The sequence below is a fragment of the Calypte anna genome, chromosome 2 (assembly GCF_003957555.1).
Source record: "Calypte anna isolate BGI_N300 chromosome 2, bCalAnn1_v1.p, whole genome shotgun sequence".
Classification (NCBI taxonomy): domain Eukaryota; kingdom Metazoa; phylum Chordata; class Aves; order Apodiformes; family Trochilidae; genus Calypte; species Calypte anna.
This window is the reverse complement of record NC_044245.1, coordinates 109,076,698-109,097,638: the sequence shown is the minus strand read 5'-3', so window position 1 is coordinate 109,097,638 and position 20,941 is coordinate 109,076,698. Positions and strand designations below refer to the sequence as shown.

The 20,941-nt window shown below is 43.5% G+C and overlaps 1 protein-coding gene across 1 annotated transcript in view; it reads right to left on the bottom strand.

Annotated features, from left to right (window-relative positions):
• Window positions 1–5,453, bottom strand: part of SPIDR (scaffold protein involved in DNA repair) — a 201,673-nt gene extending 196,220 nt beyond the window's left edge. Inside the window, exon 1 of the mRNA XM_030445278.1 lies at window positions 5,377–5,453. Coding sequence (XP_030301138.1) covers window positions 5,377–5,391 — 15 coding nt within the window. The 5' untranslated portion in view covers window positions 5,392–5,453. The remainder of the gene's footprint in view (window positions 1–5,376) is intronic.
• Window positions 5,454–20,941: the final 15,488 nt, after the last annotated feature.

The following is a 20,941-nucleotide window of genomic DNA, read 5'->3' as shown; positions in this document are numbered from 1 at the left end:
CAATCAGATGACTGCTCAGGTTAGCTATCTCTTTGTCTAACCACACACACAGCACCCCTAACATAGGAAAATCTGAGAGTTTCTGATACCACTATACAGAAATTTATAGCCCCTGTAATCACTGAGAAAAAGAGAAAACTGTTCCTGAAGAAACAGAACAAGAACGTGAAGAAATAAAGCCTCTACAGAAGATGTTCTTTAGCTACTGCAAATGTCTGGCAGCTCTATTTGGAAGCAACAGAAAGAAAAGAACTTACAATTATTGATACTGACAACAGTGATTAACAGCTCCTTCCTATCACCTTCAACATCCTACACCAGAAAGAAATTTTCAATCGAAAAAGACTAAAAAAACAAACCCTAAAGACAACTCCCCTCACCCAGAAGTCCTTGACAATTCAAATCTCTCCATATAAATATCTGATGTAAACTGAAATTGGACACCACAGGTTCAATCCACAGTTACTGAGGGGAGCGTTTGGCACAGAAGCACTGCAAGCATCCATGAATGTTTATGGGTGCATGTACGCACACACCAAACATTTTTTAAAGACAAATCTGCAATGTGTAAAGTATAGAAGATCAACATGCATAAGGTAATGTTGATGTGCATGTATTAATGCAGAGGACACAAACGTACTTTTATTAAAAATCTGTAATACGAATATTGTGTGCAATTGAAAAAGAGGTACACATACACATGGATAAGAAGTTACAAAATGCAATTCAGAAGAAAAATTGCCAAGGACACAAATGACACCAGAGGGTTCCTGCTGGCCAAAGACTGCAACCAAAAGAAGAGAAGGGAAACACGGTGACCTCACTATCCCCACTCTTTTACAGCCACCAGGCTTCAAATTACAAAAGCTCTACAATAGTAGAAAAGTCAGATGCAAAGAAAGCAGCAGGGCCACAGCATGGGGGTGGGTGCCAGCAAGCTGGGAGCAGCCCTTTGGGGCCTCCAGTGGGCTCTCTGGCCTTCAGGCATGGGGGGACAGTGCCTGTGCCAGGGAGGACACCATCACCCTTCTCCTGCAGAACAGGAGCTCCCCAGCACCCTGGCACAGAGGTCTGGTGTCCAAGGAGCCCTGCTGCAGAAGCACAATGTCTGGCATGCAGAAATGCAATGTTTTAAAAGCTCTTTGCTTCTGCTCCTGCCTGCTTCAAGACAACAGAGAAAATAATATTTTAAGAAACTTGCTTCTCCCTGGAATAAATATTTAAAATGAAGCTAATCTGAAGGCCATGCTGTTCCCAAAGAAATGCTGTGACAACAGTGATTTCTCTTAATCTCATCACAAGGGTAATCATAATCTTTTCCCTCTGACATAAAAATGGGGCACACAAAAAAATATCTTTTGTAAGTTTTTAGCACTATGCATCACATGTCTACAAACAAGATATCAGCCTTAAAAAAATAAATATCACTGAATCAGGCTTATAAGAGCCAGATCAAATAGACCTGGCATATCACATCAAAATCAAGATTTATTACAAAACAAAGAATCTTGTGGATTGCATAGAAGGGCTGAAGATAAAATATGACCTCTGAAATTCTGAGTCAAAAAAGGGGAAACTAGGATGGCTACCACATGCAGAAATTGTCTGTTGATCTCTGTTTATGAAAGCATTACATTTTGTCTCAGGAGCAGTCTCTTCTAAAGAAGAGAAAACCACTAAATTACTCTCTCTGGGGTCAGTGGAATTAGGATCAGGACCCCCATGGAAAAGGCATGGTAAGCAATCCTTCCCCCCATAACTCCTTTAGTTATTTCCAGTGAGATAAATGTAAGCCAGCCTGCATGGGTGGAGGCATGAGGAAAAGGGAGACACACTTGGAAAATTCAATAAATATTCATAATGATTACGCAACAGCCTACTAAAAGTATGGGCCTTGGGGGTTGGTTTTGATTTTTACATAGACAGTTCTATCTATAACATCTCCACTCAACCAATCTATATTGTTACTTATGCCAAATATTTGTTACCCAGAAGCACCCTACACAAAAAAAAGTCACTGGGATCACATTTCAAGAATATCAACTACACAGCCCTCTACATTCCTGACAATGCCACTATCTTGGGGCTGTTCAAAAAAAAAAACAAACCAAAAACCACAACACATAAGCCCCTGGAAAACATGACTCAATATATTATCTACCTCAAATGCAAGTGACATTTCTTTGACACTTCAGCTTCTCTAACACAAAAAGCAACATAACCTGAAGAATAAAAATAATAATAATTTTTTATTTGCTACTGACATGCAAATCTAGAAGTTGGTCCCATCCCATAAGCATCATTCAAAAGTATTCAAATACAATTATTGCATTCTTCCCTAACACAGAGCAGAACAAACAATAAAAGTGCCAAAAATTGTAGCTCTAGTTGCCAGAGACTTTTCTTGTTTCTTTAAAAAAACTTGTGAAGGGAACAATCATACAGAAATACTCAACACTGACCACAGCCATTCTCATATTCTTCCTTTGTCCTCACGGCCCTCATATAAAAGTATTCACAAACAAAAAAGGAGTTTTGGCCTTCAAAAGTCCAATTTGAAGCCAGCACAAAACTGAATTTGACAAGTATCTCAGTTTCAGCTGAAGTCAGTAGTCATACTGCTGAGCTCCTGAAAGTGTAATTACTGTTTTTATTGGCTGGATTGAAAGAGAAGTCTTAATTTAGTATTAAAACATCCTCACATTTTAAACCCTCAAGTGAGGATTTAAGTAGAGGTCGCAGAATTTAAACCACAGTCTGTATTTTCTTTTTCAAGCCAAGATTATTGGTTTTTTTTATTCCCGTGAAAACCAGTATGCAAATGTTCCAAAGATGATTAAGAAGTATACATATGATTCTAAGAAAGTACCTAATGAAGTCATATCACTTGTGAAAAAAATCTAAGCTGCATGACTACAGTCACAATGACCTAACATACTTCCTTCCACACTGTCAGCACATATGTGGGAAAGAAATAAAAAAACCAACAAAAAAAACTCCACCCTGAAAATACTTCTATTATTACTGATGTGTGAGACTGGCATTTTTAAAACAGTGCTTTCACCTTTCTTAGTGTTCATGATTCTTACTACTCTTAATGAAAGGCTATTCTCACTGACTGATATAGAGATGTGACATTTTGAACAACGTAACATCTGAACAATATAGTATTTGAGCATGAGGATTTTTTGTTAACCTTTTATGAGTGTAAATTATTATATGCTTACATTGAGAATAAAAAGAACTCTTGAAATAAAAATAGTATGGAAACGTATATTGTATTAATAACTGGTGCCAATAGGTTACTTAGACAGAAATCTGAAAGCTCTTAAAATGGTTAAATTGAAGTATTTTTAAAAAGCTTTTGCAGGAGTAAAATAATTATCCATATACTTAGGATACAATAACAGTATCATACCTTCTTGTTAGGCATCAGGTTGGTTTGTTTTTTTAAGTGGTTTAATTAACAGCAAGTGGAGAGGGCTGCTGTCTTTTTATTTGACAAGGATAGTTTCATTGACACAGTAATGAGGAACATTGTATTTGTCTGCATATGGAACTACTCTTACCAAAAGCTGTCACTGCACTGCAAAACCAGATGGTTTAATCTTAGCAGTTGAGGTGTGCACTTTTTCACTACTCACGGACTTCAAATATTTTAGAGGAAAATATGCGTAGGATCAGTTGACGTTTTCTTCCACAAAAAATTATTTTACATTTGTCGTCATATCTAAAAATTGGTGTAGAATATTCCCATCATTTTATCCATGTGCAAAATGAAAAACAAAATGCTTTAAAATCCTGACCTCTCACTTAAAACTGTATTTGTGTTTACCCCGCAATCAACGCCACTTGCCGTCTGTCTTTCAGCGGTACCTCAGTATTAGCATAAGCACTGAAAACCAGAGGCAGCATCCGAACCACTGGCCCCCAGGTACCATCAAACCCACTACGCCAACTACCAGAGACTGAAAAAAAAAGGGGGGGGATCTTCTTCATCTATTTCCACTCATGCCCAAAGAAGCTAAGCTATTCAAGGAAGTGATTCTGCCCCTGTACTCAGCGCTGGTGAGGCCACACCTCGAGTCCTGTGTCCAGTTCTGGGCCCCTCAGTTCAGGAAGGATATTGAGGTCCTGGAGCAGGTCCAAAGGAGGGCAACCAGGCTGGTGAAGGGACTTGAGCACACAACCTATGAGGAGAGGCTGAGAGAGCTGGGGCTGTTCAGCCTGAAGAAGAGGAGGCTCAGGGGAGACCTCATTGCTCTCTACAACTCCCTGAAAGGAGGGTGTAGCCAGGGGGGGGTTGGTCTCTTTTGCCAAACGACTTTCAACAAGACAAGAGGGCATGGTCTTAAGTTGTGCCAGGGGAAGTTTAGGTTAGATATTAGAAAGAATTTCTTTATGGAGAAAGTGGTCCGGCATTGGAATGGGCTGCCCACTGAAGTGGTGGATTCTCCGTCCCTGGAGATATTTAAAAAGAGACTGGATGTGGCACTCAGTGCCATGGTCTAGCAACCGCAATGGTGGTTCAAGGGTTGGACTCGATGATCTCTGAGGTCCCTTCCAACCCAGCCAATTCTATCATTCTATGATTCTATACTCAAAAGAATATTAAGCAATTTTGCCAAGTCTATTTTCCTCTAATAGTTTTGCACTTTTTCCCGTCATCTGATTTTACAAAAAAAACAACAAACCGAGTTACACTTTCCGCTCGGTACCGCTGTTCTCCCACCGTGTCGTGATGAACACAAGGTCAAAAGATGCGCAATGGGACCCACCAGGGACGCGCTGAGGGGCCCGTCCTCCTGCCCCCTGCGCCCACACAGCCTGGGTGCCGAGACACAACCCCCGCATTGGGACCAGCCGGACCGAGCAATCCTTCTCCAGCCACCCGCCGGACCCGGGTCCTGCCCAGGGGCGGGAGCCGCCGGGACCTTTACATAGTTCGGCTGCCCCAGCCCCGGCCCTCGCCTCGGGGAGCAAGTGATCACCCGCTGCCGGGACCACCCTCCCCGCCGGGACCCATTGGGTTTCTCTTTCACGACTCCCTCCCCGGGCTTGGCCGGAAGGGTGACCCAGAGCTCTGAGGGGAGATTGGGTCTGAGGGGAGACGGGGTCTGAGGGGGCAGCGGGACCTCCGCTCCGCCTCCACCACCGGGGCCAGCAGGCGCGGCGGGTGGCCAGGGCGGTCGGTGAGGGTGGCGGGAAGGGCGCCAGAAGCGCGGCCGGCGTTCGGCCCTAGGGGATGGAAAAGTGGGGAGGGTGGGAAAGGCGGTCACCCACGCCACCGCACCGCACCGCAGCCCCCGGAGCCCCCTTCCCTTCTTCTCCCTGCCCCGCGCCCTTTCCCCTGCCCCCTCCCGCGCACGCAGGTACCTTCCTACTGGGCATCGCCCCCTGACACGGCAGCCACGTCCTCGGTCACGTGGCGGGGGAGCCCCGGGGGGAGGGGGCGGGGCGAAGGGGAACCCCCTGCCCACTGCCCGCCCCTCCCTCCCCGGGCCGGCGGCCACACCCCCGCCCTTTCTTGCTTTGGCGCCGCCAGGAGCCGCCGCTCCTGATTGGGCGGGCGGGGCGGGGAGCGGGAGATGTTGATTGTGACGTCACAGAGGAAGGCATAAAGGCCGCCGAGGAGAAAGGGGAGGTGGGGAAACGCTGCGGGGTGCGCATGCGCCCTGAGGGGAGGGCAGTCGGGTCCGTGAGGGGATGGTGGTGGTTGCCCCTTGCCAGCTGGTTTCTCCGCCGCCGTGGCTGTGTGGGTCTTCGGCTTCTCCCTTCCTTCTCTCCTTGTGGGGTTCTGAGGCAGAGGTTCTCAGGCAGGCCCTCATCATCCTCCTCCTATCACGGCAGTCCTACAGGAGGCGTTAGTGGGCTGCGCGCCCTCACCTCCCGGGCCTGAATGGCGCGGGAGGAGCCCCGGTGGTGCAGGGGCACTGGGTACTGAGTGGTTCCGATGAGTGGTGGGTCAGGCAACGGGAGGCGTCGGGGGTTTCTCGGCGAGAAACGCCCTTGAGGACAGTGCGTCTTGGGCGGGTTTGGCCTCTGGCGGAGCTTGGAAGGAGGAGGCTGCTGCGGCCTCTTTGCCCTCGGTTCTGGGCACTGGGTGACTTGGCAGCCCCGTTTCGGAAGGGGTCGGTGTGGAGAGCAGTGTTGGAATTGGGTTGTGGAAGGGGTTTACGGCCTGTGTTGGACGTGTGCATCCTTCATGATACCCAAGTTCATGCAGAGATAAATCACAAATGGTGCTGATAAAACACCACAAGGAATAAAAAAAAGCACAAGGATATGAACACTGCCTCGGTATCCAAGCAAATAATGTCTATAAATACAAGACCTTTTGTGAAAAATGTTTACCGTTAGTCATATTTTCAAATCGTTAAACAATAAATAAGCTGATAGATTTCCAGTTAAAACGCATAGTTGTCAGTGCCAAGATGTAGAGGCTCAGAATTAAAACTGCTTTGAATAGCCCTTCCGTAAAATAAGAATTGCGACGAACAGAAGGGGAAAAAAAGTCTGATGACCTTTGAAAATGTCTTTTTGATACAAGTGGAAACCGACAGAAAAGGGACAGATGCAGAATTTTTTTATTGCTTTCCCTGTGTTCTTGAGAAGGTCACTTAGGTCATCAGTGCTGCTGCTAAACACAGTTAAGAGCAATTACCTGTAAAATGAGATAATCAAACCTTACAGATTGGTTAGAATCTGTAGAGCACATTCTGATGGAGGGTATTATATGACTGCATTTTTTATTATTAAAGCCTAATTACACATATCCATGTCTATACTTTACAGTTTGCTTGGTTTTTTCCAAGGCACTCTGTGGCCAACAGGCATCTCACATTCCCTCTATAAAACTGCCACTAATTAAAGTGCTTTTGCAAAGAAAGGAGAGCCAGAGAAGCATCATCATCCAAACCTCACACTGTCTTTGATTGTTACATTCAAAACAGAGTTAAAAGCACTCTGTTCTCATCCTTCCAAAAATCTGCAGTATTTCTTCTGAAATTACCAGACTGACAAATTAATTCTATCATGTATCATCAAAGTGCTTTTCTTTTGATATTTGAAGAAGTATGTTACTGCACTATCCTGTTTAATAGTCTGTGTTAGAGCTAAACCACAGAGAAGTACCTGGACCACAGATACCTGATCTGCTTAGTCAGTCCATATTAATTTTTTCTGTACAGAAACTCCTTCAGAGGATTCCAAGGTGCTTGCATCTGGGAGGAACTTGCCTCTAGAATACCAAAGTGACCCAAGAAACAGATTTCCTTTGTTGTCATGTTCTTCACAAAGAAGTAGTGAAATTATGTGGAAAAAGAGGAAATAGGCCGTAAAGCCACCCCACTTATTAAGAATTAAAATAGAGCCGTGTTTGTTTTTTAAAAATGTTTCTGTAGAGAAAGGATAATAGATGTTGAGGTTCTGTGGAGAAAGAATAATAGGTAACTGAGATTCTTGAGAAAAGTGTAAGTTTTTGAACACTTAAGGTGTTATTCTTTCAGGCTATTAAAAATTTCTGTGCAACTATATTTGTGAAAGTTGTAATTAATGCAGTTTGCTGCATAAGTGCTGAAGAAGTGTTTTTTCATCTGCCCATACAAGTATATCTGTTATCTCAAGCTTAAATGATAGTGTGAGTCTGATGTTTCATCTGGCACGCTGCGTGCTCATGACCAAAAATTTACTGCTGCTCAGGGAACATTAAGAAATTTTGTACTTTTTGTTGTATAAAAATTCTGGAAAAATAGACAATTCCTGTTAACAATAAAGCTGGAGTACATTAAAAAGTGCCCTTATTTATCATTGGTTGCTGTTGATTGCACTGATGTTTGTCGAAGAAGCAAAATGTACAAATGAATCAAAAGATAAGGAGGCTTAAATTATTGAAGTTTGGATAGCTTGTTTATATTGATCAAATGTGCCTGCCCTTCATTCTAACATGGGTTTATAGATTCGTTTCCTCTTACAGAGCATAAAGTTACAACTCTAAAAGCTTTCCAGTGTAGAAAGCCCAGTACAGACAATGTCAAATTCAAGCATTGAGGGAGGTTTTTGGTCCAAGTCATTTCCTAAATAATTTTTTTAAACTCACAAGCACCCCAACCACTTAATTTGGGATGAGCTAGAGGAGAAGAAAAAACTCATTTAAGTATTTTGAAATCTGTCTTCCAGGGTCAGATGGGTTTTTATGAACCTGACAGGCAAGAGGTGATCCTGGGCAAGCTTGCACACAGATCCCCAGCATAGATCCAAAACAGCATTTTCTTCTGCAGACTGTGTTTGATGATTCTAAGGTTTCCTAGGAAACGTCATAAAACACTTCAGACTTTTTAATCCCAAAGCTGCAGTGTCAGTTCTGCTATAAATTAAGTTGCACCATTTCACAGTAGGATGCATGGCTATGCTAAGATGCAGACTTGTGGGGAAAAAAAAACCCCTCAGGGGATGCCTGATTTAAGTGAAGCAGAATCAAGTTCTTACATTTATGCAAATTAAAAATTCATAGCTGATAATTTAAGAATCAAAAGCAAAAATAAGTTTTAAATTAATCAATATTCCGGGGGAGTGTCTTTTCACCAGCCCTTGCCCCTGGGCCAGAAAATTGCAAGGGCCTCCAGCTTCAGGGGCTTCTGCCAGCCGGGACAGGGTGTCTCTGCACTGGGCCCAAGCATTCCAGAATCCCACCACCAAGCACTGCCTCTGGCATCTTAGAGTGGCTGAAATTTTTATGTCTTTTCCAGCTATTTTTTTGTATTCTGTGCTATGAAAAAAAAAAAAAAAAGAGTACATAACTTTATGACAGACGGTAACAGTTGTGAAGCATATTTGCCTACTTTTTATAAGATGTCTCTGTAGTTTTACAAGATAAATGCAAATAAGATTTTACAAGTTGAAACTGAACACCTAGGATCAAAGTATTCTGGTTTGACTTTAAATGAGGGACCAAAAAAAAAAAAAAAAAAGAAATACATTCATATTCAGTGCTGGAAAAATGTTGGCAATTTTTAAACCTCAGCCTTTAGACCAGTTATCCCCACCAAAGTTCTTCCTTTTAGTTTAATTCAACAATATTCTAATAATGCTAAGGTACTGATAACGCTACACTTTATGCATATTAGTAACTTCAGAAACTGAATTTCCTTTTTTAGGTCCAGTATTAATACTATTGTATTGGGTTTGTCATGACTATGGTGTACTCTTGTGGTGAAGACTTTACAAAGACTGTTCTTGAATAACCTTAAGCAATACCATGCCCAACGAAGAAGAGTATGTTGAGGAGTGGATGGGGTCTGTTGACTTTCTACAGCCTGCCTGCAGATCTTTTCAGCTTAAAAAATTAATCTTAAGCATCTCTCAAGCCCAGCATATCTATAGTGCTGCAGGAAGGAAGGCTGGCTGGCATAGATTTGTCTGCATCCATACTGTTCAAGACTATCTGCTCCACAGCAGCCTGAAGGGAGGTGGCATAATCCAGAACAGCAGGGAAAGGGTGAACATGTGAGGGGTGTGGACAGCTGGAGGCAGTGCTCAGCTGCCTTTCCCGCTTGCAAACTGGAGGGAGCTAGAGCAGAGGTTTGGGTGCTCTACTGCGACTGTCCTTGCTGCTGAGTTGCCAGCAGGCTTCCTGGTCTGGATCAGGCTCTGCCAGCTGGCGTATTCCCCAGCAGTGCCCCTGGCACTGTTTAGGAGAATAGCACAAGCCAGGTCTTATTTTCAGTAGGCAATATGGATGAGGCTGACTTGGAAGAAGAAACCTGAATTATACTGTTTTAGGTGGCAGCTGTACAGTGTCACTTGTCCTCAGACCCTGACAATGGATTCAAGGCTGTTTTATTTAACAGTGTAGTATATTGAGTAGTGACACTTACATGATCCTTTAACACTTCTTCAACACTGCCACCAAAAGGAGCTGTGATTTGCAGCAGAGGAAACAAGGATTAAGCTGTCTCTTTAAAGGGTCATCTGTGATGATGAGTTTTATGGAATGGAGTGGCTACCTTCAAATTCCAAAATTCGTCCTAGAGCTGCTAAGAACCTAAAGGTATGGTTGTTAAACACCTTAAAACTTCTCTGTAGTGAAAGTTAACTGTGCTCTGATTTGGGCTTTTATCTTAATGCTCATCTCATCCTCACCCAAGCTTGTGAAATGGAAGTTTTTTCAGGCTGTAATACCCATGTGCTCCTGCCAGCTAGAACTCCTCTTTACTTACTCTACAATTCATACTCATCAATTTTCCAGAAAGGACACAAGGGAACGTGCCACAACACTTGGGCTGTTTTCATCTCTTCCCACAGTTCTGCATGTAGGACACAGAGCTTGGATCACAGCTCGAACAGCTGCCTGGAAAAAAGCTCTAAAACATCTCAGAATGTTGAAAAATATAACCATAGCATAACCTCTAAACATATACACAGGTGTGCATGAAAACATTAAGAACATAAGGTACAGTGGTAAACCACATGGAGGTGGATGTTGCTCACACCTGAGCTTGGCTAGCCTGTGTGCTTGGTCTTTTGGTCCAACTATTCAAATGAATTGTGATACCTAAATCAAGGAAATCTCTTAAATCAAAGGCTAGAACATGTCAGTATAATTTCCTCAGTATTCTCAGACATCACCTTCCTTGTGTCATAGCTTGCTCTGTGTTATTCCATACTCTTGTCACCAGTCTGTTTCCATCTCTTCAGTATAGCTTTTCTTTGATGTGGTCACTAGCAGACATAGAACATGGCAAGCTATGACTTCATGAAACTGCATTTTTACATATATGCAGCCTTTTACATTCTGTGTTTAGTGGAGTATTTAAGAGGGTTGGGGTTTTGTTTGGTTTTGGGGTTTTTTTAAGTGTTTCATTTATTACCAAGACAGCTTTGAGAAAAGGAAATTGAATTCATGTTTTATGTCTGCCATATCTATGTGTCTTCTGTATCTGTATCTTTGTGACAGCACATATTCTTTTAATATAAATTTAGAGGCCTGTAGAGAGAAAAGAATAATTTGCTATGTTCTAGCTTTCAGAAAAGCAAGTACCTTTCCTGCCACTGTCCATCACAGTCCTAATAGCTGTTCAGCCAAATTTCTGCTTCCACATTTGAGAGTTATGGGTGCTGGCATCAAGAAGTGAAAGTGGTAACTAAAAAATGGCTTGGTCACTTTTAGTAACTTGCATTAAAAAAGTGTGCTGAGTACAGGACTAGTCACATCTTTTCTTAGATACCCTTGTAGATTAATTCAATAGCATAATACAACTTAATACATGGTAATAACAATGAGAGTTCAAGGGAATCCCACATCAAAGTCCAGGGTATGAACACTAGTTAAAAATAGAGTTAGTCTTGAAAATTATGAGCTCAAACACTTTAGTTTTCCTAACTGGAATCGAGACTCAGTAACCTGAAGCCAAGTGCTACAGTTCTGGTTGTTTTCAAGAGCAGTTTAGATGCTGCTGCTGGAAGCAGTATGTAGGTGTAAGAACGTATCAAATGATTGGTGTGTAATTAATAATAGAGAAGAAGAACCACTGTATACTGTTTGCATTTGGCCATTTTAACTTGAATGTAATTCCTATCAAACCCGCACAGTTTGTAAAATAACACTAGCTCTCACAATGCATTAGGAGCTTGGAAGAGCTCACTGGGTAATGGATTTTAATCGATCTCCTTTCTGGGTAAGTTCCATTTCATCAATAAGATCTCAGACCCTGATGCGTGTGATTTCAGCTCTTTCTTTAACAGAGTACAGTGAAGGTAGCACAAGGTGTTGGGCCATATGTCTATATGCATTTGTAGCTGAACTATTACTCCTGATGTGTTCCAGCCCTTTGCCTACACCAGTGCCTCCCCCACTTCCCTGGAAATCAAAAGGTGCAGAACTTGGTGCTGGCTGCTGTAGTATGAAGGGGTCTGGTGCAGGTGCTTTAATAAAGAGATGCAAAGGCAGATTATTGCTGGAAAGGACTGCCAAGAAAATCTTTAATCCTCAGTATCACCTGTTTCTGAAACATGTTACTTAAATAAACATTGTTTTAGAACCTGTTCCCACTGGCACATCTTCTGCGCACATGCTATAAACATGGAATCTTTAACACACCTTTAACCAGAAAACCTTTCATACACCTTTAACCAGTTTTTGGGCCCGGTACAGCAGCGTTACTTGGATTACGGCTGCCTGTGTCTACGGGGGGGCTACCGCAGCCTCTCCCCGCACCGATCGGAAATGAAAGGTCTACAACAGACGCTAAGTGCAGGCCGGCACCGGGTCCGGAGAAGCGCTCTAGAGCTACGGAGAAATGCCCGGGGTCACGGGCGTAGGCTGGCGGGAGCCTCCATCCCTGGGGAACAGCCCTGCCCCGGGCACACTGCCACCCCCGAGATGCCCAGCCCTGCCCCAGACACACCGCCACCCTCGCTATGCCCACCCCCGGTGGGCAGCCCTGCCCCGGGCACACCGCCACCTCCGAGATGCCCAGCCCTGGAGAGCAGCTCTGCCCCAGGCACACCGCCACCTCCGAGATACCCAGCCCCAGTGGGCAGCCCTGCCCCGGGCACACCGCCAACACCGAGATGCCCAGCCCTGGAAGGCAGCTCTGCCTCAGGCACACCGCCACCCCCGAGATGCCCAGCCCCGGTGGGCAGCCCTGCCCCAGGCACACCGCCACCTCCGCGATGCCCGGCAGCGGGGGGCAGGCCCCAGCCAGAGGGGCGCGGCCGGGGAGCCGCCCTCCCCCCGCCCCCGGTCCCGCCACCTCCCTCGCTCCCTCCCTCCCTCCGTCTTTTCCTCCGGCGCAGCGCGGCGCAGCGCGGCTCGGTTCGGTTCGGCGCGGAGCAGAGCGGGGCGATGTGTCGGTGGCGGTATGTCAGCGCCCAGCAGCTGGACGGCTTCCGCCGGTACAAGGTAACGGCCCGAGCCGGGGGACGGGCGGGGGGGGCAGCGGTGTGGGTCCGCACGGGCACGGCGGCCCTCGTTGCGGCTGTTCCTCCCGGTTCGGCGTGTCTGAGGCTCGGCTGTGCGGCGGCTGAACGCTCAGCCTTGTGCTGCCGGCGGCCCCCGGCTCGGCCATCCCTCCGCCCGGCTCCCACCTGTGCCTGCTCGGTCAGCCCAGCCCTAAAGCCGGGGTGCTCGTTGCTTGCCCGGGGGTCTCCCGCACATCAAGGGAGTATGAGGGTAGGAACCGGGTGTTCAAGAAGCGGCAGGTCTCCGTGGAAACCAAGTTAACCGGCTTTTCGTTTAATCATCGTTTGGGTTTGGGTTTGGGTTGCAAGGGACCTTAAAGATAATTCCAGTCTCCTTCGTGGGCAGGGACACCTCCCGCTAAATCAGCTTGCTCAAAGCCTCGTCCAGCCTGGCCTTGAATGCTTCCAGGAATGGAGCATCCACAGCTTCCCTGAGAAACCTGTTTCAGTGTCTCACTACCCTCATAGTAAAGGATTTCTTCCCAATGTCTGACGTAAATCTACCCTCTTTCGTCTTAAAACCATTACCCCTTGCTCTATCATTACATGTAAAAAGTCCCTCTCCAGCTTTCCTGCTGGCTCCGTTGAGATACTGGAAGGCAGCTCTAAGGTCTCCCTGGTTTTGAGAAGCAACATCTTTAAAAGCCCTGCACAGTACTGAAAAAAACACAGGCTGGGTGTAATTCAGTATTTCTGTATGAAAGTGTGCACTGATGTTGCTTGTCCCATTCTGTGCAAATTCTTTTTATGCAGGAATGCTTTGGCTTTGGGAACTAAATAAGAAAGCCTGCAAAAACCCACATTGCTTTAAATAATTTTGACTAAACCTGATATTGGTAAATAACTGTCCTGCAGATTTCAAATGAATGGGTAGATGATTAGATATTTTTATTTACTCACGTTATGTCACAGGCTTATGAAATACCTGAGTTTTGTTCCCAGGACATTGCAGATGAGTTGAAGAAGATTATCAGAATTTGGTTTAGTTGAGGTGCAGATACTGGAGATGGGCAATGCCACCCTCTTCACACACGTTCACCCTGCTCCCTAGCACAGGCATGGGGGGGACACCACCTTCCACAATTATAATGCCCAACTTCTTCTGTTCAGTTTCCCAAAGCATTCTTTACTCCATGCTCCCCATGCTTCTTTCATTCTTACTTTCACCATATACTGTCCCAGCCTGGCCTCAACCAGGGTATTTGGCTGCTCCAGGCTCCTGCCAAGCCCTTCCTTCCCTTCCCCAGGCCAGGAGTTCTACCTGCTCTCTGCAGGGTGAGTGGTGTCGGAGTAACTGTGGTTTTAAAAGCCTTCTGCAGGTTACTTACCAGCAGCTTGTTACACACAGCAGTTTGTTAAATTGTACCAACCTGTTTGTGTATCCCCAGTGTGAGTGGGATAGAACGTGCTGCAGGCTGCAACTGGCCACTGGGTGTAAGTTGCACAGGCCTGTGCTTGAATAGTAAAGCTGCAGTCTTGCCTGATATCACCAGAGGAAAAATAAAAAGCTATTTTTAGCATAAACAGACTTCATTATTTAAGTAACTTGCCTAAAGTATTTGAGTGTGTAGTACAAATACAAAGAATACGTTACATTCTTCTATATCAGTTGAATCAAAGTAGCTGCAAACAAATGCATATGGGGAAGAATCAAAATAGGATTTAAAAAAAAAAAATCTTAAAATCATCGTATACTACTTATGAACTACAATGCAAATGATTTTCAAAAGACAGAATTGTGTATCTATATCGTGTGTATAACATTTCATCTGAGTATATTAAAATTACTTTGGTTTCTTGGGAGCACTGCAAAGGCCAGAAAATATGCTAGATAGTTTCCTTAAATGTAGGAATTGGCCAGCACATTCAAGAAGTATCTGTTCAACCACACTTTGGAAAACTATGGTAAGTACAGGTTTTAGAAAGGTGAAATCAAATAGTCAGTTCTCTCTTATACCAAGTGACTCATGACTGGTGCATCCTGGAAATAAATAAATCAATCCAAATGACACAAGTTGCACCCAGAGAAGTACAGAAGCATGAGGTCAGTACTGCTGAGCTGGTGGGGTATCTGCACTGTCTTACTACTGCTGTAGATTGCAGGAGGACCTGACAGGTGATGGCAGGGCTTCCCATTCCTGAAGTGCTTGCTGCTAACAGGAGATAGTCCTCCAAAAATGCAGAAACCAGCATACTAAGAAGATACTAATCACTACCATGATCTCCTCCCTACCTCCTCACCTTGCCCTCCCAAGCCTAAGGCTGCTACCACAACCATAGCTTTGTTCTCACCACCTACCAGGCCTGAGATGTACTCTTCAACATCTTATTGCCCTCTGGCTGCCATCACCTTGGTTCTCCTCTTCACAGTAGGGCCTCACCTCTTCCAGCTCCTCCAGCTTCCCAGCCTTGCTGAGGAGATTGCTGCCAAGTAAACAGGGAGGGCACTGAACTCACAATACTGTGCCCCCCCCACATACAATTTATCTCTTTTTACAGCCACGTATCTGTGTGTAGTCTCTTTCCTGGTGGACCTAGTTCTGGAGTACAACGGAGGGATACATGGGTTAGCCATGATAATCTCTGGGAGGATTTATTAGCATGTGTTCAATATTGAGCTAAAACAATGTATTGCTTTTAGACCTGAAGTGGGCCTAGGAGACTAGGTAGAGGCATCCATCTTTCTGATGTGTGTCAGATAGCAGCCTTAAGGTCCTTTTAAACCCAGGCCATTCTATGATTCCATGATTATACTTGCACTGGTATCAGCAGCTCAATTTGCTCTGCATTTTGGACAATTTATCCACAGGTAACTGGGAGCTAATCACAACACAGCTTAGAAGAGTAATTTGTGTAATCAGCTCCATTTGAAAAAGGTAAATTTTGCCTGGAAAAAAATACTGCTCAGTTTTCAAGATTTTCACACAGCTGAGCTCATTTCTCTGCCATGAATGCTGCAATTGTGTGTCTCAGCCACTTTCTGTCTCGTGTTCGCAGTTGGAGGAGGGCCTTGGCAACAAACCCCATTGCAGTTCTGTGTAAAAGGAATGGCAGACATAATGAATGCAAAGCCTTCAACACACTTTAGCATTGTCAGATGCATGTATATTACACTTCTGAAGCAAATTTTCTTTTATTGTCAAGCTTCGGTTTCATTGACAGAGTGACCCTGAAGCACACAAATTTGGTTCCCTTTGAATTAGCCTAAACCAGATGTACTAGGAACATACAAGTATAACCAGTACATTCATTCCATGGTATCGTACTGGAACCAGTTCAGTGTAAGACCTCCTAAAATCCTTGTAGCAGGGACTACTGCTGCTAGGATATTTCTACCATCACCTTGCCTGTGGGGCAGGCACTGGTTTCAGGACTGTTGTATGTGTAGGGAGGCTGCTGCAAGTTTAGGGCAGAAGCAGCTGATTGTCAGATTTTGTGCTGTGCCCTAGGATCTGGAGGCCACAATGAAAAAAATGCCACAGCCAATGGCAATTGTAGCACTCTGGTCATGCCATGCCTATTTCTGTTATCAGCATTTTGCAGTCCTAGCAGAGCACCCATGGAATTAGCTGCCTCTTTCCGCCTGTTTGGGTTTCTGTTGGAAACAAGCAGTTCTGAGACAGCCAGGTGATGAGTATAAATGAAAGCAGAATTTGATTCTTGACTTTTATCCTTCTCATCTCACCAGAATGCAGTAATGTTAATGATGAGCTCTCGTTGCTATTGCCTCTTCACAGCAATGTGATCTTGGGGTTTCTCTTGCAAATCTGCCTTGAATCAGCTTTTCTATGGCACCCGCATGCTGGGGTTTTCTAAGACAGAAAACTTTTGACACCTTATCCTCTTTCAGAATAAAAGAGATCTAAGGACAGACTATAGAGGCTTGAATCAAAGAACAGGACTTGGGAAATAGGAATCAAAAGATCAGAGATAACATTAAAAAATAAGGTCTAAGGTTCCACATTTTCATCTTGGTATGTCCAACCTGTTTCTTTCCCGAGACATTTTTAAGAGGGTAACTCCCTGTGTGGAGACGAAGGATAGAGTGTGAGGGGGGGCAGTAAATGATGTACATATGGTTTCATTTCAGTGAGATTTCTGGTAGTGTCCCACATTCTTGTATCCAAAGTAGGTAGAGGTAAGTAAGGTGATATCAGTGTAAAATGGAAACACATTATTCTAAAGAGTAATTTTAAATTATCTGTCAAAGTAGAAGGTTCTATCAAATGAGATCCCATCTGCAGAGTTGTCTCTCTATTCCAGTGCTGTTGCTGTTCAATACTTTCATTAACAAATAGGAGATTGCTTTTGCAAAATTTTCATGTGATACTAAAGCACATTGAAGGATAGGCCTAAAATGTTTTTGAAAAAGGGTTTTAATGGCTAGAAACCAACATGAAGAAATTCAGTAAACAGGGTACATTGCATAGGGGAAAGAAAACCCAACAATTTTGAACATAAACAATGCAAAAAGATACCTGGGGATCAACATGTCGGTAGTGGCAGCTGTAAGAAAGAGTAAAAAGCTCCTAAGTGTGAGGTGTCAAGATATGTCAAAGGGTTACCTATACTGCTGGACTTGATGTACTAACCAGATATCAGCTGGAATAATATGTCCTGCTTGCTTTGGCACTCAGTCTACAGTCACTAAATGACATGAGGAATATTAAGAAGCTTAAAAAAAGATAAACGGTGAGAAACAGTCTGAGTATTGTGGGAGTAAGAACAGAGCAGCCAGATAATCTCCATGCATGCCCTTTTAAACAAAAACAATACATAAGTTTTGGCTGCACAAAGAGAAAGTTAAGGCAGATGCAATGGTAGCCTCATGTCTATAAGGGTGTTTTAAGTGCTGGAAGATGTCCTTGGGAGGACTATGTTGTCATCTTATCAGTCTTTAAAAATGCTCCAGTTTTTCTCAGGGAGGATCTAAAAATCTGGTGTCGAGTGTAAATGAAAAGTTGCTTACACCTTTTTTAGCAGAGTTTTGGATAATGTGTTCTATTTTAATCTGCAGACATGGTCGTTTATCACAAGGAATTGGAAGCCAAGGGCTTGTTACCTCGTGGTAACTTGATCTGCTTCCTGAATGTCTGCTAAACGTGATCCTACATTAAGTGAATGCTGCAGAATGGAAGACCTCTCAAGTTACCTCACATCCCTCATTTTAGTAGGTTAGAGACACAAGATCAGACACGATCATCTGATGATCATGTTTCAAGGTCTGATTGTTTCTCTCATGCAGATTTCTAGAAAAAGAACGAAGTGTCTTGAGTATAGTAAATTATTTTCTGGAAGTTAAGGACCAGTCCAGGGTGGAAAAATATAAGGCTGGATTTCTGCTAAATGTTCATGCATTCCCAAGTCTACCTATGTAACTGAGGTTTAGAAACACAGTGGATCAGTTGAATAGAAATTTTGCTTTCAGCTCCAGTAGCACAAGTGTTTTAATTCCTTTTGAAAATTCAAGTCAGGAGACTCCATTTGCATATTTATCTGGAAATGATTTTTCCCCTCTATATTGCTCTGCTCAGACCCCACCTGGAGTACTGTGTTTTTGGAATCCTCAGCACAGGAAAGACATGGAGCTTTTGGAGTGGGTCAAGAGGAAGGCCACAAAGATGGTGAGAGGACTGGAGCAACTCTTCTGTGAGGGAAGGCTGAGAGAGTTGGTGTAGTTCAAGCCCAAGAAAAGAAGGCTCCAGGGTGACTTTGTAATGGTCTTGCAGTACCTGAGGAGGAGCTTGTAAGAAAGATGGAGTCAGACTTTTTAGTAGGGTCTGCAGTGATGCGACAAGAGGTAACTGCTTCAAACTACAAGAGTGTAGAATCAGACTTGATATAAAGAAGAATTTTTTTATTATGAGGATGGTGAACACTGAAACAGGTTACCCAGAGAAGTGGTAGAAGCCCTGTTCACAGAAACATTCAAGGTCAGGTTGGATGGGGCTCTGAGCAGCCTGGTCTAGTTGAAGATGTCTCTGCCTTCTGCAGGGGGCAGGGGCTAGAAGACCTTTAATAGTCCCTTCCAATCCAAACTATTCTATGATTATATATTTGTACATGGGCATTTTGAATCATAGAATAATTTGGGTTGGATAAGACCCCTAAGTTCATCAAGTCTCACTGTAATCTGGTATGTGTTGAGTACAGTGATTTTGCAGAATTTTTTTTCCTAAGTTTTAATTCCAAACATTATTTAAAAGCAGGTTTCATCAGTTTTATCTGTTGTAGCCATTTTTTTCAAACCGTTTCAGTGTAATCAAGCCCTTCTTCTATAAAACCAGTGAGTCAACAGCCCACTGTTCTACAAACAAAATCTTGCAGTCTTCTTCATATCACTTTGATGGCTTAGAAGATTGGGATGTAATTAAAAGTTGCTGAAAAATATGTGGAATAAGTCAAATCATTCGTTACGCTTACATTTTCTGTCACTGTGTTCATGTGTAAGAAGTCTGTGGGCTGAATGAGTTACAAAATTGACTGTCTTTCAGTGCAAACCTTTTCTTATTCCTCATCCTGCTGTAATTGTAGCTGACATAATGTAGCATTTCAAGAGCTCTGTAATCATTACTTTCCTTCTATAGATCATATGCTAATAAGACAGCAACATAATGAAATAACATCATAGAGATGTTGCATTTGATACTACTTGCTGCAGGACCTCTTTCCAATGATGGTGTAATTGTATGTGGCCTTGAGTGCTGTATTGCACCCATGAATTTACAAAGCTTCATGAGACCACTTTTGGGACAAATAGAGCAAACATAAAGAGTTTTATGCCCTGTTGAGTCTCTCAAAAGTGCAAACCCCAATGACATAATTTAATTTTATTGTTTTACCAAGAAATATTCTTGTTCTGAAATGCTTATCTTATTTTTATGTGTAGGATATGCATATGTACACATATATGCACTAATATGTATTTATTTTTGTTTATTCATCTGTGTTTTAATAGAATACTTATTGCAAAGGTATATCTGTGATTTGAATTATTTGCTGTAAATCTAGGGCAGCCATTCTTAAAAAGATTGTTCTATAGAGAGAAGAACTGGGTTTTCTATGAAATATCTCCCTTCTTATGTGTCAGGATACTGGATCACACAACTGTATAGTGTATGCGGTCCCAAACCCCTGTTTAGAATCCCTCATGGAAACTGCAGCCCACTTTTGATCTGTTTGCCTTATTGTGCCTGGAGCAGTTTCTTTGTGTTCCCCAGAGATTTAGGTATGCTGGCAGAGCTCCAGCTGCATTGGAATTTGGTCTACTGTTTGATCTTTAAAGGGCTGCTGACACCTCTGAAAACACACATTGAAAACAAGCAAATAGATTCAGTGCACCATCCCACTGTCTTTTTCTTTACCAACTGTAGGCCAATCTACACAAAAAATACATAGAAATCAACTTCTTCACCATGCTAGAGCTTCTTTGAACAGGGTTGGTTATGGATCTTCTTGTGCAGTTCCTTGACAATGTGAAGGACATGATTTTTTAGCAGGATATTTACTTTTGCCAGTCTGGGCCATCCTCTGACTTTGTCTCTTTACAGCTACAAATCGGCCTTCTGTTACCCTTTGCTCAATATTTAATTGTATTTCTGTGTTTATTTCCTTTGTTTTGGCTTTACTGTTAACTGTTTGAATGCGTTCCACTAAACAAAGCCTTTTCCTGAAGACAAATTAAGAAACACTCTTAACATAGCTAGTGTTGATTAAAAATGATTGCTGATTTCCAGTGTTATTCCCTCTCCACCTCTCCTTGGTCTGGGTACTTAGTCTTGTCAGGGAAGAATCAGGCCTAGGTAGTCTCATGTGGTGACCAAGATCTTCACTGCTGGGACCAGCACATTATGACTTTTTGCCTCAAACTGTGCTTCTCAGCTGTAGTGTGTAATGTTCTCTTATTCCTGACAAATGGGGTTGTGGTGGGCAGGAAGCTGAGTACAAGCCCTGAGCGTGCTCTGGCAGCATGAGCACAGTA